This window comes from Pseudophryne corroboree, chromosome 3 (genome assembly GCF_028390025.1).
Source record: "Pseudophryne corroboree isolate aPseCor3 chromosome 3, aPseCor3.hap2, whole genome shotgun sequence".
NCBI lineage: Eukaryota > Metazoa > Chordata > Amphibia > Anura > Myobatrachidae > Pseudophryne > Pseudophryne corroboree.
Genome location: NC_086446.1, coordinates 505,390,408 through 505,407,639, shown reverse-complemented (window position 1 = coordinate 505,407,639; position 17,232 = coordinate 505,390,408). Strand labels below are relative to the sequence as shown.

At 45.5% G+C, this 17,232-nt stretch overlaps 1 protein-coding gene across 2 annotated transcripts in view; it reads right to left on the bottom strand.

The window, feature by feature from the left end:
* Positions 1-17,232, bottom strand: part of LOC135056166 (protoheme IX farnesyltransferase, mitochondrial) — a 316,437-nt gene that overhangs the window by 260,452 nt on the left and 38,753 nt on the right. For both annotated transcript variants that reach the window (XM_063961020.1, XM_063961019.1), the window contains exons 2-4: positions 14,278-14,402; positions 11,358-11,640; positions 2,312-2,436 (exon numbers count right to left, since the gene is read on the bottom strand). In XM_063961020.1, coding sequence (XP_063817090.1) covers positions 2,312-2,436; positions 11,358-11,640; positions 14,278-14,402 — 533 coding nt within the window. The remainder of the gene's footprint in view (positions 1-2,311; positions 2,437-11,357; positions 11,641-14,277; positions 14,403-17,232) is intronic.

Here is a 17,232-nt window from a genome sequence, read left to right as displayed (position 1 = left end):
ATACGAATCTGGTAAAAAATACTATATAAAAGTGACTGTATTGGACTGGAGGTTGTTCTAGACAAAAATTTCTTGAACCACATAATAATATATGAGTGGATTTGAAATTAAGATCCAGTACAGGGAGGTGTTTATATATGATTTTAAGTTTTATATACATAGACAGTGAACGATATATAATAATACAGGTTGAGTATCCCATATCCAAATATTCCAAAATACGGAAAATTCCGAAATACAGACTTTTTTGAGTGAGAGTGATATAGTGAAACCTTTGTTTTTTGATGGCTCAATGTACACAAACTTTGTTTAATACACAAAGTTATTAAAAATATTGTATTAAATGACCTTCAGGCTGTGTGTATAAGGTGTATATGAAACATAAATGAATTGTGTGAATGTAGACACACTTTGTTTAATACACAAAGTTATAAAAAATATTGACTAAAATGACCTTCAGGCTGTGTGTATAAGGTGTAGATGGAACATAAATGCATTCTGTGCTTAGATTTAGGTCCCATCACCATGATATCTCATTATGGTATGCAATTATTCCAAAATACGGAAAAATCCGATATCCAAAATACCTCTGGTCCCAAGCATTTTGGATAAGGGATACTCAACCTGTATATACCCTTCCATGTTTTTTATGAGTTCATGGAATAAATTGTGATTCTTTTTTAAAGCAAACCGTCCAATTTGTATATACACTTTCTTACAGCCAGCGCTGGCGTATTTACTTATTTTTTCTACATTGTGACTGGTATTACACTACTTTGAGGAATGTGGTCGCACAGATCCCCAAATCTTGAGGCAGCGAGGGCAGAGCCAAATATAATACTCACAATGAATATTCTACCACTCTGCCCATGATACCATATAGCTCTATATATACCAGCCTTACAATGGGCCACAGGTTCCCAAATGTTCTATCACAATTGTGAGGGTTCGGAGACCCAGAATACCGCGCAGTTAGCCAGTCCCCCTGCATCTAGCAATACATAATAGTTATAGTACAAACTAGTGAATTAGCTTCCTCAATGATGTGGTTCTAGAACATATATGAAATAGCCTAATAGAGGAATACTTTATTTACCAAAAAAAAAAAAAAAAAGAATGTTTAGTTACAGACATGATATCAAGAAAAAGGGTTAGAGATTACATAGGTAAATGTATATACACACATAGGTAAATGTGTTGCAATTTCAAATAAATAGGAAAACTCTTACAAAAAAAACAACAACACCACGCAGCCTATTCTGGATGTGGGCACAACTGAAAAATGAAGGTGTAGTCTCTCAATAAGAATGATACTCAAAGTCTGACAAAGAACAAAAGGTTTCTATATTTTTTATCACGTTTTTCCCACCCCATAAATGACTGGCTTGCTTGTTAACTAACCCAAGTTTCATACCCGGACTGTCCATTAAACTTTTATCTTAAGTACAAATAAATGTCCATAATTTCCCCTGTATAATAGCTATATAAAATATGGTATGATCACATTACCAGTATTATGTAAACTATGAAATTAATGTAAATTCAAAATCGCTATGAGATTGGCTAGAAACATAATTTTGCCCAAACTATAAATCTCAGGTATTCTCAAATCATACCTGACCTGCGTACAGACCTCAAGTATATTTCTGCAGTTTTAGGAACTCCTAGCGTTCACAGAAATATAAATTTTAAGTTGAAAAAGGTACCATATGGCTTTGGTCTATGACTCCATTTAAAGTCTGAATATCTTTTCAGTCAGATGGCTAATTGTTTATCTCCCTCTCATTTGTTTTAAGAGACAGGTAAGCATTCGCAAGTTTATATGTAGCCCTAGGTGAAAGGCTTTGTTTACCTATGTCCTGTCCAGGTAATTATTTTCCGCCTGACAGGATTCCATAAGTGAATGTACATTTTAATCAAACTACACCAGAAGCCCATTCTACTGATCTATGCTGGAGAGAATTATAACCTAAAAAAGGGAATTCAGATTACCGGTCCTCAAATTACCTTACATATACAAAAAAAATACAAAAAAAATAAACAGGTCATACATATAGTGTTCACTGGAGCAATAACTGAATTCTTATTAATGTAAACATTTTCCTCTCTACAGTGCCCTAATATGCCTATAATCTCTACAATGCATGTTCCAGAATTCACTGAATGCTAGCATGCATGCTGCTCGTTTATCCATGAACTTTCCATAGGCAAACATTTTAACAATGCTAGTCAAATGGATTGCTTCAACAACATATCAAATAAGTATACACGATGCTCTGTCTATTCACATAATAAAACAAGACAACCTTACCTGGTTGATGGAGTTGGCAGCACAGGAAGCAAGGCCAGTTCCAACAGAGGCCAAAAGGAAGCAGCTAAGGTCAAAAGGTACAGGAGCAATGGCGTAGCCTGCTGAAGCTGTGATCACCACCAAGGCTGCAAAGGACAAATTAAAAAGTCTAGTTCTGCTCATAGAATGCAGGACCTGATAAAAAGATATTCACACTTTATGAGGATATAATGCATGAGTGATGGGAGTATTGTATGAGCAGCAATGAAAAATAATTCTCAGACATGACTACAGGTTGAGTCTCCCTTATCCAAAATGCTTGGGACCAGAGGTATTTTGGATATCGGATTTTTCCGTATTTTGGAATAATTGCATACCATAATGAGATATTATGGTGATGGGACCTAAATCTAAGCACAGAATGCATTTATGTTACATATACACCTTATACACAGCCTGAAGGTAATTTTAGCCAATATTTTTTATAAATTTGTGCATTAAACAAAGTGTATCTACATTCACACAATTCATTTATGTTTCATATACACCTTATACACACAGCCTGCAGGTCATTTAATACAATATTTTTAACAACTTTGTGTATTAAACAAAGTTTGTGTTCATTGAGCCATCAAAAAACAAAGGTTTCACTATCTCACTCTCACTCAAAAAATTCTGTATTTCGGAATATTCCGTATTTCGGAATATTTGGATATGGGATACTCAACCTGTATTAATGAAAAGGAATATCTTTGACTACAGTGAAAATGTTAAGGAATACCTCATCCAGGCCAATAATGTTCATTTATGAAAGTGCAAAACTGCAATGCAAATGCGGCAATGTTGTATCACACTGCTAAATTTGCACAAATGTATAGATGTGCACAGATTTTTAGGCCAAGATGGGGGGCATCTTCTGTGGGATTTGAAAAGTTTAACCTGGCAGAGGGGGACAAATGGATTGTCCAAGGACACAATCAAGAAATGATCTGTGGACATGCAAAATGCTGTAGACAAACAAAAGCATTATTCAAATGAGCAGTAGTCAGTGACAAAAATTACCATATTTCAGACTCAAGGGGCGATATTCAATGGTTTCTCTTGCCTGCAGCCAGTAGATGGTACCCAGTGGAGTAGTTCAATTGTTGCTCAGTTCAGGCGCGATCGGCTGCCGGCGCCAGCATTTCAGCTCGCACTCCGCAGGGGTGGCGAGCTGAAATAAGCTAAAGGTAACCCGCTTGACCGCTCAAATGGGACTTTTCCTGCCTCGCCCAGTAGTTTGATTGGGTTTTTTTTTTCTTCTTCTTCCTCTCTTCCACCCCACCGTGTGCTTTTCCTGTAATGTTTACCTCCACTGATTGCACACCCTGCCATTGCACCCTACATACAGGGTACATCATACTACTACATGAGCGTCAGTTTTCCCATATATGAACTTGGCCCTTGTATGGCTCACCTCCCACAGTGTAACCTCAAAGTGTGCCAAACATGGCTGCCCCATATGGTACACTTGTGGATGGGATGAAAAATACATAGGCCTGATAATTTGATGGGACCCTACTCTGAACTGTAGGACTCTGAAATCACCCCCATTTTGTGTCATCTCTTGAAACACAAAATAGTTTTGCCAGTGTGCATAATTATACACTTTAAAATAAGATTTTACTCACCGGTAAATCTATTTCTCGTAGTCCGTAGTGGATGCAGGGGACTCCGTAAGGACCATGGGGAATAGCGGCTCAGCAGGAGACTGGGCACAGCTAAGAAAGATTTAGGACTACCTGGTGTGCACTGGCTCCTCCCACTATGACCCTCCTCCAGACCTCAGTTAGGATAATGTGCCCGGAAGAGCTGACACAATAAGGAAGGATTTTGAATCCCGGGTAAGACTCATACCACCAGCCACACCAATCACACCGTATAACTCGTGATATGATACCCAGTTAACAGTATGAACATAACAGAGCCTCTCAACAGATGGCTCAACAATAACCCTTTAGTTAACGATAACTATATACAAGTATTGCAGACAGTCCGCACTTGGGACGGGCGCCCAGCATCCACTACGGACTACGAGAAATAGATTTACCGGTGAGTAAAATCTTATTTTCTCTGACGTCCTAGTGGATGCTGGGGACTCCGAAAGGACCATGGGGAATATACCAAAGCTCCCAAACGGGCGAGAGAGTGCGGATGACTCTGCAGCACCGAATGAGAGTACTCAAGGTCCTCCTCAGCCAGGGTATCAAATTTGTAGAATTTTGCAAACGTGTTTGCCCCTGACCAAGTAGCAGCTCGGCAAAGTTGTAAAGCCGAGACCCCTCGGGCAGCCGCCCAAGAAGAGCCCACTTTCCTCGTGGAATGGGCTTTTACAGATTTAGGGTGCGGCAGTCCAGCCGCTGAATGTGCAAGTTGAATCGTGCTACAGATCCAGCGAGCAATCGTCTGCTTAGAAGCAGGAGCACCCAGCTTGTTGGGTGCATACAGGATAAATAGCGAGTCAGTCTTCCTGACTCCAGCTGTCCTGGAAACATATACTTTTCAGGGCCCTGACTACGTCCAGTAACTTGGAATCCTCCAAGTCCCAAGTAGCCGCAGGCACCACAATAGGTTGGTTCACATGAAAAACTGATACCACCTTAGGAAGGAATTGGGAACGAGTCCTCAATTCCGCCTTTCCCATATAAAATACAGATAAGGGCTTTTGTATGACAAAACCGCCAATTCTGATACACGCCCGGCCGACGCCAAGGCCCACAGAATGACCACTTTCCACGTGAGGTATTATAGCTCCACGGATTTAAGTGGCTCAACCCAATGCGACTTCAGGAAATCCAACACCACGTTGAGATCCCACGGTGCCACTGGAGGCACAAACGGGGGCTGAATATGCAGCACTCCCTTAACAAAAGTCTGAACTTCAGGCAGTGAAGCCAGTTCCATTTTGGAAGAAAATCGATAGAGCCGAAATCTGGACCTTAATGGAACCCAATTTTAGGCCCATAGTCACCTCTGACTGTAGGAAGTGCAGAAATCGACCTAGCTGAAATTTCTCCTTTGGGACCTTCCTGGCCTCACAGTACGCAACATATTTCCGCCATATGCGGTGATAATGGTTAGTGTTCACTTCTTTCCTAGCTTTAAATAGCGTAGGGATAACTTCCTCCGGAATTCCCTTTTCCTTCAGGATCCGGCGTTCAACCGCCATGCCGTCCAACGCAGCCGCGGTACGTCTTGGAACAGACAGGCCCCCTGCTGCAGCAGGTCCTATCTGAGCGGCAGAGGCCATGGGTCCTCAGATCATTTCTTGGAGTTCTGGTTACCAAGCTCTTCTTGGCCACCCGGTACTTCTTACTCCCCTCCTTCTTATTATTCTCATTACCCTGGGTATGAGAGGCAGAGTAGGGAACACATACACCGACTGGTACACCCACGGTGTTACCAGAGCGTCCACAACTATCGCCTGAGGGTCCCTTGACCTGGCGCAATATCTTTGTAGCTTTTTGTTTAGGCGGGACGCCATCCTGTCCACCTGTGGCCTTTCCCCACGGTGTACAATCATTTGGAAGACTTCTGGATGAAGTCCCCACTCTCTCGGGTGGAGGTCGTGTCTGCTGAGAAAGTCTGCTTCTCAGTTGTCCACTCCGGGAATGAACACTGCTGACAGTGCTAACACATGATTTTCCGCCCATGGGAGAATCCTTGTGGCTTCTGCCATCACCATCCTGCTTCTTGTGCCGCCCTGTCGGTTTACATGAGCGACCGCCGTGATGTTGTCTGACTGGATCAGCACCGGCCGGTGTTGAAGCAGGGGTCTAGCCTGACTTAGGGCATTGTAAATGGCCCATAGTTCCAGAACATTTATGTGTAGGGAAGTCTCCTGACTTTTCCATAGGCCTTGGAAGTTTCTTCCCTGTGTGACTGCCCCCCAGCCTTGAAGGCTGGCATCCGTGGTCACTAGGACCCAGTCCTGTATGCCGAATCTGCGGCCCCCTAGAAGATGAGCACTCTGCAGTCACCACCACAGCGACACCCTGGCCCTTGGAGACAGGGTTATCCGCCGATGCATCTGAGGATGCGACCCGGACCACTTGTCCAACAGATCCCACTGGAAGATCCTTGCATGGGACTTGGCGAATGGAAATTCTTCGTAAGAAGCTACCATCTTTCCCAAGGCTCGCGTGCATAGATGCAACGATACCTGTATTTGTATTAGGAGATCTCCGTCTAGAGACGACAACTCCTTGGACTTCTCCTCCGGGAGAAACCCTTTTTATCCTGTTCTGTGTCCAGAACCATACCCAGGAACAGTAGACGCGTCGTAGGAACCAGCTGCGACTTTGGAATATTCAGAATCCAGCCGTGCTGTTGTATCACTTCTCGAGATAGTGCTACTCCGACGAACAACTGCTCCCTGGACCTCGCCTTTATAAGGAGATCGTCCAAGTACGGGATAAGTACTTTGGCCATTACCTTGGTAAATACCCTCGGTGCCGGGGACAGATCCAAGGCAACGTCTGGAATTGGTAATGACAATCCTGTACCACAATTTTGAGGTACATCTGGTGACGAGGGTAAATAGGGACATGCAGGTAAGTATCCTTGATGTCCAGTGATACCCTGAAAATTTCCAGGCTTGCAATAATCGCCCTGAGCGATTCCATTTTGAACTTGAATCTTCGTATATAAGTGTTCAAGGATTTCAATTTTAGAATGGGTCTCACCGAACCGTCTGGTTTCGGTACCACAACATTTTGGAATAGTAACCCCGGCCTTGTTGAAGGAGGGGTACCTTGATTTCACCTGGTGGAAGTACAGCTTGTGAATTGCCGCCAGTACTACCTTTCTCCGAGGGCAGCAGGCAAGGCTGATGTGAGGCAACGGCGAGGGGGAGTCGTCTCGAACTCCAGCCTGTATCCCTGTGATACTACTTGCAGAACCTAGGGATCCACCTGTGGGCAAGCCCACTGATCCCTGCAGTTCCCGAGACGCGCCCCCACCGCACCTGTCTCCACCTGTGGAGCCCCAGCGTCATGCGGTGGACTCAGAGGAAGCGAGGGAAGATATTTGATCCTGGAACTGGCTGACTGGTGCAGCCTTTTCCTTCTTCCCTTGTCTCTGTGCAGAAAGAAAGCGCCTTTGACCCGCTTGCTTTTCTGAAGCCGAAAGGACTGTACCTGAAAATACGGTGCTTTCTTTAGGCTTTTGTGAGGAAACCTGAGGTAAAATTTTTTCTTCCCAGCTGTTGCTGTGGATACGAGGTCCCAGAGACCATCCCCAAACAATTCCTCACCCTTATAAGGCAGAATCTCCATGTGCCTTTTAAATGCAGTATCACCTGTCCACTGCAGGGTTTCTACTACCCTCCTGGCAGAATGGGCATTGCATTAATTCTGGATGCCAGCCGGCAAATATCCCTCTGTGCATCCTTTATATATAAGACAACGTCTTAAATATGCTCAATGTTAGCAAAATATTATCCCTGTCTTAGCGTATTAATATTATCTGACAGGGTGTCAGACCACGCTGCAGCAGCACTATTTATGCTGAGGCAATTGCAGGTTTCAGTATATAACCTGAGTGTGTAAATACAGACTTCAGGATCGCCTCCTGCTTTTTATCAGCAGGTTCCTTTAAGGTGGCCGTATCCTAAGACGGCAGTGCCACCTTTTAACAAACGTGTGAGCGCCTTATCCACCCTAAGGGATATCTCCCAACGTGACCTATCCTCTGGCGGGAAAGGGTACGCCATCAGTAACTTTTTAGAAATTACCAGTTTCTTATCGGGGGAAACCACGCTTCTTTACACACTTCATTCATTCATCTGATGGGGGAACAAAACACTGGCTGTTTTTTCTCCCCAAAAATAAAACCCCTTTTATGTGGTACTTGGGTTCATGTCAGAAAATGCGTAACACATTTTTTCATTGCCGAGATCATGTAACGGATGTTCCTAGTGGATTGTGTATATGTCTCAACCTCGTCGACACTGGAGTCAGACTCCGTGTCGACATCTGTGTCTGCCATCTGAGGTAACGGGCGTTGTTTGAGCCCCTGATGGCCTTTGAGACGCCTGGGCAGACGCGGGCTGAGAAGCCGGCTGTCCCACAGCTGTTACGTCATCCAGCCTTTTATGTAAGGAGTTGACACTGTCGGTTAATACCTTCCACCTATCCATCCACTCTGGTGTCGGCCCCACAGGGGGCGACATCCCATTTATCGGCCTCTGCTCCGCCTCCACGTAACCTTCCTCATCCAACATGTCGACACAGCCGTACCGACACACCGCACACACACAGGGAATGCTCTGACTGAGGACAGGACCCCACAAAGTCCTTTGGGGAGACCGAGAGAGAGTATGCCAGCACACACCAGACCGCTATATAATGCAGGGATTAACACTATAACTGAGTGATTTTTCCCCAAATAGCTGCTTGTATACATATATTGCGCCTAAATTTAGTGCCCCCCCTCTCTTTTTAACCCTTTGAGCCTGAAAACTACAGGGAAGAGTCTGGGGAGCTGTCTTCCAGCTGCACTGTGAAGAGAAAATGGCGCCAGTGTGCTGAGGGAGAAGCCCCGCTCCCTTTTTGGCGGACTTTCTCCCGCTTTTTCTGTGATACTGGCAGGGGTAATTTTACATCTATATAGCCTCTGGGACTATATATGATGTATATTTTGCCAGCCAAGGTGTTATTTATTTATTGCCCTCAGGGCGCCCCCCCCCCAGCGCCCTGCACCCATCAGTGACCGAAGTGTGAGGTGTACATGAGGAGCAATGGCGCACAGCTGCAGTGCTGTGCGCTACCTTGGTGAAGACCGAAGTCTTCTGCCGCCGATTTTCCGGACCTTCTTCGTGCTTCTGGCTCTGTAAGGGGGGCGGCGGCGCGGCTCCGGGAACGAACACCAAGGTCGGGTCCTGCGGTCGATCCCTCTGGAGCTAATGGTGTCCAGTAGCCTAAGAAGCCCAAACTACCACCTGTTAGGTAGGTTCGCTTCTTCTCCCCTTAGTCCCTCGCTGCAGTGAGTCTGTTGCCAGCAGATCTCACTGAAAATAAAAAACCTAAATATACTTTCTTTCTAGGTGCTCAGGAGAGCCCCTAGTGTGCATCCAGCTCGGCCGGGCACAAGAATCTAACCGAGGTCTGGAGGAGGGTCTTAGTGGGAGGAGCCAGTGCACACCAGGTAGTCCTAAAGCTTTCTTTAGTTGTGCCCAGTCTCCTGCGGAGCCGCTAATCCCCATGGTCCTTACGGAGTCCCCAGCATCCACTTAGGACGTTAGAGAAACTTTGATTTTCATTTGTGTTACATACATGTATGTAGCTGGCCTACATGAGTGTATCTAGGGGTACGAGAACAAATGGCAAAGTACGGGACTTGCACAACCCCCATATTCTCCTTTGTCTCTCCTTTCCCATCTATGTCTGTAGCTTTGCTTCTGTTCTACTGCTCTTTTCTGCTCATTTTTGGTTGGAGGACAATGATGGAGCCATTATGATCGTGTGACAGTAACATTGTGGGTGACTGTGAGGTACTTATGGAGAGCAATATTGTGACTGGCAGGAATACTGTAAATGATGAGTGTAGGGACACTAAGGGTCAGTGGGAGATATACAACAGGTGACGGGACAATGAGGGTCAGAGTAAGTGACAGGCAGTATGAGTGGCAGGAATATTGAGTGTTAGTGACAGGGCCGGTGAGGGAAAGGACACGGAGGGAGAATCACAGGAAGGGTGAGGACAGGGACCCTAAGGGGGAGTCAGATGAAGGGTGAGAGCAGGGACCCTGAGGGAGAGTCACAGGGAGGGTGAGGTCAGGGACCCTGAGGGGGAGTCACAGGGAGAATGAGGGCAGGGAGCCTGAGGGGGAGTCACAGGGAGGGTGATGGCGGGTACTCTGAGGAGATATTATGCAATGCATACACATCTCAGCCCGGATGGTGCAGCTAGTGCGCCCGTGAATGAATGCAAGCCTGCAAATACACACGCATGCCCATTTATTCTTATGAGCGATCACCGGTTGTGATTACTCACAACAAAGCATATAGTGAAGTTTGCCACGATGCGTATGCCTGTGTGTATGCATCGTGGAAACGATGAGCGTGACTACATCTCTGTATAGAACATTACTAAAGCAGACTGAAAACACATTTTTTTTCAACTGTGATGGCACTACAAGTCCCAGTAAATCCAGTAGACAAGGACTTGTAGTGCTGGCAGACTTGTAGTCTCAACAGAGCTGGACAGGAAGTCAGTAGTCTAGTTATCCATATTGCCCCGAGATAGAACTTCAGATTATACTGCGACCTGTGATCCGGACTGCCCAAAGAGGCCGCCAGGCTGTAGTGTCAGTGTAGTTACCGCAGAGATCATATGCTATATTAGTGCTTACTGCTGACTGGCTTGTGTTTGGCAGACCACTCGGGACTGCTTGGAAGGGTAACTGAGAAGGAAGAGGAGGTGCCTCGCTGCCTTCCCAGAGCCGGTAGCATCCCGTTTCCCCCAACTAATTCATCATCGTGACTGCGGTAACGGTGGGTGTTAACCTCTACTATGTGTTCTATGGGTATCTATCACTTGGTCGCTGGCGCCCCTCCTTAGCCAGTGCCCCTGGTGAGTGCCATCCTTGCCAAGTGGTAGAAACTTCCCTGCTGGCCCAGAGAGAAGTGTAGTAGAACACGTGCAAAAAAATGGGATTTTTATTTGTGGTATATTCTCTATGTATGTAAAATGGTAATGCTAAAGGCCCATCCCATCTATACCATTATTTAGCATTATTTAGACATGCTGACAAGGAAATGGGCAGAAAGCAAGCAGGTCAGATTTTGTGTAATCATTATTCCTAGTGTATTGTTTAGCTCATGTAGATAAACGGTTTTTAAAATGTGCAGTGTGATGTCCCAGCATTCCCAGTAATCTTATGCTCTCATCTGACACCAGACAGCATAGAAAAATGGTAAGTTTTTCTGTACACAGTGCTCTAGGCAATCATATTCTCTAACATGTGAAAGGGTTTCTTCAGAGATAATACTGTAGGAAAATGAATAACCGAGCTATCAGTACATACCTGATAGCCTGATTTTGGAGAGACGAGCCAAAATTCCAGGTAGGGTGGACAAGTTTACTTTTATTTCCTTCCAGCCTCTATCCTCGGGGGAAGCATGGGGCTGCATGCTTAGTTTGGCAGAAGCTGCTAGCTCTTCCTGAGCATAATGATCTTTGGACGGGTCTTTGATTGGCATGGCGAGTGCAGCAGATAGAGCCTTTTTCTCTTCTTCTTGTATTGCCGAGTCAGAAAGGTCTGGCATGGGTTTTGCCCTCTGACATAAAACTCCACACTGCGTCACATACTGAAAAAAGTCCAGAAATTATATTTAAAATGTGCATTTGGTCTTGTTAGCTAGCCTTATATGGCCATAAAGTATATTCAGCCATAAAAGATCTCAGGTGGCTCCTGCAGTAATACAAAAGGTTTATGCCTGAAAATAATGTTTCTCAAATATCTTGAGCTCTGACAAGCTCCTGATCTTGTAATGTGCATGTTTGTATTGTTGCGGGTCATTGTTTAATTTAAAGCAACTTGCATAAAGTTCTTAAAAGACAATCATAAAGGCTTCTTTATATAGCAGACAAGTTGCAAACACAAAAAAAGAAAAGGTTTATATTAATAAATTAATATCATTTCAGGCGCTTGGGACAGAGCTGATTTTCTAAGCAGCTGTTAAAGATGGGTGATAGTCAGTCACCCTAACATGAAAGCAGAAATAGATGTAAAAACAGCGCTAACCAGGTGCCAATTTCAAAATAAATATACAATTGTATATTTATTTTGAAATTGGCACCTGGTTAGCGCTGTTTTTACATCTATTTCTACTTTCAAGTTGCAAACACAATCACTGAAAAAAATGATACAGCGTGCCCTCCCTTGATATGCAATTACAAAGGGTATTTCTACCATAAGTTGGCTTTATTCTCTTGTACATGCCTTGATACAAGTTTTACCAAACACTTTGTTTTTTCTCCTTGACCTCCTAAGTTTAAGCCATCAACAAGTTGTTTTCTTTTAGAATACGATGCAACATTGGTCACATCAAGTGCAAGGAAACGAACAAATCTGTCCAGTCAATGTCTGTCTGAAATCTAATTGGAATATGTACAAGCCAATGAATTAATATTATCTGAATATGGACAACCCTTCTAAAATACAGAAGGGGGATGAGTCACAGCAGTAAGGAGAAGTCAAAGGCACAGGATGTATAATTCAGAGGCCTCCCATTGCGACGAAGAAGAAGAAGACGAAGAAGAAGACGAAGAAGAAGACGAAGAAGAAGACGACGAAGAAGAAGAAGAAGACGAAGAAGAAGACGAAGAAGAAGACGAAGAAGAAGAAGAAGAAGAAGAAGAAGAAGAAGAAGAAGAAGAAGAAGAAGAAGACGAAGACGAAGAAGAAGAAGAAGAAGAAGACGAAGACGAAGAAGAAGAAGAAGAAGAAGAAGAAGAAGAAGAAGAAGAAGAAGAAGAAGAAGAAGAAGAAGAAGAAGTGACAGAAAACGGGAGAAAGGCTGGGTTCATCAAAAGTGTCCAATTGCAATTAATGTATCATAATTACTAGAATATGGCAATGCTGGCATCCAATGTTGGAGGGATATTTATACTAAGCTGACAATAGAACACTTCTGTATGTTTTTTGCCTAGGTCTTTAGAAACTCTATATCAGCAGTGGCCAATCCGTGGGCCACTGCTGATATAGCCACATGCGGCTCTTTCTTTATTCAGATGTGGCTCCTGACACTTACATGACCACAACAGATCTGGAAACTGCTGCATGCCAGCCAGACACACAGCAACACTACGGAGACGAAAAACTGAGGGAGCCACCTGCAAACAGAAGACATATAAGGGCCTGCTGCAATGGCACGAGTTGGGGGGGGGCAGCGTTAGTGACATATGAGGGTGTGCTGCAGTGACACAAGGGGGAGCTAGCTGGAGTGATATAGGAGGATCTTGGCAGGAGAGACAATGGGGGAACTGACGGGATTGACACAGGAGGGTGCTGGCAGGAGTGGCACATGGAGGAGCTGGCTGGAGTAACACAGGAGGGTGCTGGCAGGAATGACACATTGACACATGGGGAAGCTGGCTTGAGTAACAGGAGGGTGTTGGCAGGAGAAGCACATGGAGGAGCTGGCTGGAGTGACACAGGAGGGTGCTGGCAGGAGTAACACATGGGGTAGCTGGCAGGAGTAACACATGGGGGAGCTGGCTGGAGTGACACAGGAGGGTGCTGGCTGGAGTGACACATGGTGGAGCTAAAGTATATTATGTGAATCTGGCATTTTCAATATACTTTATGTGGATATGGCTTTTTCAATGTATTTTATGTTGGATCTGCTTTTAAAATGTATTTCATTTGGCTCTGGCTTTTTCAATGTATTTTATAGCATGGGCGTGGCCTAGCAGGCACAAGGTCACACCCCATTTTTGCACACGCGCCTTCTGCTGGATGTCGGCTCTTTGACTTACCTAACAAGATTTGTTGGCTCTTTGTCTCTGGCTGGTTGGCCACCCCTGCTCTATATGAAGCAATTCATGGCTAGTAAAGCTGGGTACACAATAGGCAATATGTCATCTGAAACGGCGGGTCGGACCAACATATTGGGCACATTGTCTAGTGTGTAACAGCAACTGCACCCTCCCATGGGTTATTAGCAGAGTCCCCAGATGCAGGGGAATGCATCCATGAACGATATATTGTGTGGACGCGCGATATATCGTTCAGTGTGTGCGCGCCACAGGCGATATATCGGACATGCCGAAGGCAGTGTACACACTTCGTTGAAAACATTTTATGAAATTAGAAAAGAAGGGAAAAAAACAGATCCGATGAATTAAACATTTGGATGACTGGCTGCTGACATTAATTTCACTTGCTGCTTCATGTTGATGCAATATACTGCATTAGCTTTAGTCTCCAGAGTTGTGCCTACCTTGCATTTGGGTGGATGGAAGACCAGCCAGCGGATGTTTCTTCTGCATATTTGGTGCAGGCGAAGTGCTGCTGGTGACACTGCAACTGTCCTGTGAATCTGTGCTAGGCACATTCCTGCAGCACCTAAAAGGGAACAGTCAAAACAGCTGATGAAGAACAAGCATCTATACCTACGAGTTCATACATTCATATCACTTTTTATGCAGACCTGGAGTCAAGCAAGAGAATCAGAATTTGACCACATACTGTACATGGGTTGTCAAGTCAGACAAGTCCTGGCCATTGCATATCCACATCAAGCAGTTGGATAATATTTACACTTAAACCTGTTACTTTAGTTGGAAGATGACAGATCACACAGGATGATCAATCTAATTTCCCAACAAGCCTGAAAATGTTCATAATGATATTAAAAGGAAGGTGTTTGGCATAGTACAAAAAATAAGATTTTACTCACCGGTAAATCTATTTCTCGTAGTCCGTAGTGGATGCTGGGGACTCCGTAAGGACCATGGGGAATAGACGGGCTCCACAGGAGACTGGGCACTTTAAGAAAGATTTAGTACTACTGGTGTGCACTGGCTCCTCCCTCTATGCCCCTCCTCCAGACCTCAGTTAAGGAAACTGTGCCCGGAAGAGCTGACATTACAAGGAAAGGATTTGGAATCCAGGGTAAGACTCATACCAGCCACACCAATCACACCGTATAACTTGTGATAAACTTACCCAGTCAACAGTATGAACAACAACGGAGCATCAACAATGGGTGCCAACATAACATAACCCTTTATTAAGCAATAACTATATACACGTATTGCAGAAAGTCCGCACTTGGGACGGGCGCCCAGCATCCACTACGGACTACGAGAAATATATTTACCGGTGAGTAAAATCTTATTTTATCTAACGTCCTAGTGGATGCTGGGGACTCCGTAAGGACCATGGGGATTATACCAAAGCTCCCAAACGGGCGGGAGAGTGCGGATGACTCTGCAGCACCGAATGGGCAAACACAAGGTCCTCCTCAGCCAGGGTATCAAACTTGTAGAACTTAGCAAATGTGTTTGAACCCGACCAAGTAGCTGCTCAGCAAAGCTGTAATGCCGAGACCCCTCGGGCAGCCGCCCAAGAAGAGCCCACTTTCCTTGTGGTATGGGCTTTCACAGATTTTGGATGCGGCAATCCAGCCGCAGAATGAGCCTGCTGAATCGTGTTACAGATCCAGCGAGCAATGGTTTGCTTTGAAGCAGGAGCACCCAGCTTGTTGGATGCATACAGGATAAACAGCGAGTCAGTTTTCCTGACTCCAGCCGTCCTGGCTACATAGATCTTCAAAGCCCTGACTACATCAAGCAACTTGGAATCCTCCAAGTCACGAGTAGCCGCAGGCACCACAATAGGTTGGTTCAAATGAAAAGATGACACCACCTTCGGCAGAAATTGCGGACGAGTCCGTAATTCTGCCCTGTCCATATTGAAAACCAGATAGGGGTTTTTACATGACAAAGCCGCCAATTCTGACACACGCCTAGCCGAAGCTAAGGCCAATAGCATGACCACCTTCCACGTGAGATACTTTAGCTCCACGGTCTTAAGTGGCTCAAACCAGTGGGATTTCAGGAAAACCAACACCACGTTGAGATCCCAAGGTGCCACTGGTGGCACAAAAGGGGGCTAAATATGCAGCACTCCCTTCACAAACGTCTGAACTTCAGGAAGAGAAGCCAGTTCCTTTTGAAAGAAAATGGATAGGGCCGAAATCTGGACCTTTATGGACCCCAACTTCAAGCCCATAGTCACTCCAGACTGTAGGAAGTGCAGGAACCGGCCTAGCTGGAATTCCTCTGTAGGGGCCTTCCTGGCCTCACACCAGGCAACATATTTTCGCCATATACGGTGATAGTGTTTTGCTGTCACGTCCTTCCTAGCCTTTATCAGCGTAGGAATAACTTCATCCGGAATGCCTTTTTCCGCTAGGATCCTGCGTTCAACCGCCATGCTGTCAAACGCAGCCGCGGTACGTCTTGGAACAGACAGGGCCCCTGTTGCAACAGGTCCTGTCTGAGAGGCAGAGGCCATGGGTCCTCTGTGAGCATTTCTTGCAGTTCCGGGTACCAAGTCCTTCTTGGCCAAACCGGAACAATGAGTATTATTCTCACTCCTCTTTTTCTTACGATTCTCAGCACCTTGGGTATGAGAGGAAGAGGAGGAAACACATAGACCGACTGGAACACCCACGGTGTTACTAGTGCGTCCACAGCTATCGCCTGAGTGTCTCTTGACATGGCGCAATACCTTTGTAGCTTTTTGTTGAGATGGGATGCCATCATGTCCACCTGTGGCAGTTCCCATCGATTTGTAATCTGAGTGAAGACTTCGTGATGAAGTCCCCACTCTCCCGGGTGGAGGTCGTGCCTGCTGAGGAAGTCTGCTTCCCAGTTGTCCACTCCCGGAATGAACACTGCTGACAGTGCTTGCAAGTGATTCTCCGCCCAATGAAGAATCCTGGTGGCTTCCGCCATCGCCACTCTGCTTCTTGTGCCGCCCTGGCGGTTTACATGAGCCACTGCGGTGATGTTGTCTGACTGAATCAGCACCGGTTGGTTGCGAAGCAGAGGCTCCGCTTGACTCAGGGCGTTGTATATGGCCCTTAGTTCCAGGATATTTATGTGCAGACAAGCCTCCTGACTTGACCACAACCCTTGGAAGTTTCTTCCCTGAGTGACTGCCCCCCATCCTCGGAGGCTCGCATCCGTGGTCACCAGGACCCAGTCCTGTATGCCGAACCTGCAGCCCTCGAGAAGGTGAGCACTCTGCAGCCACCACAGAAGAGACACCCTGGCCCTCGGGGACAGGGTGATCAGCCGATGCATCTGAAGATGCGATCCGGACCACTTGTCCAACAGATCCCACTGAAAGATCCTCGCATGGAACCTGCCAAAGGGAATGGCTT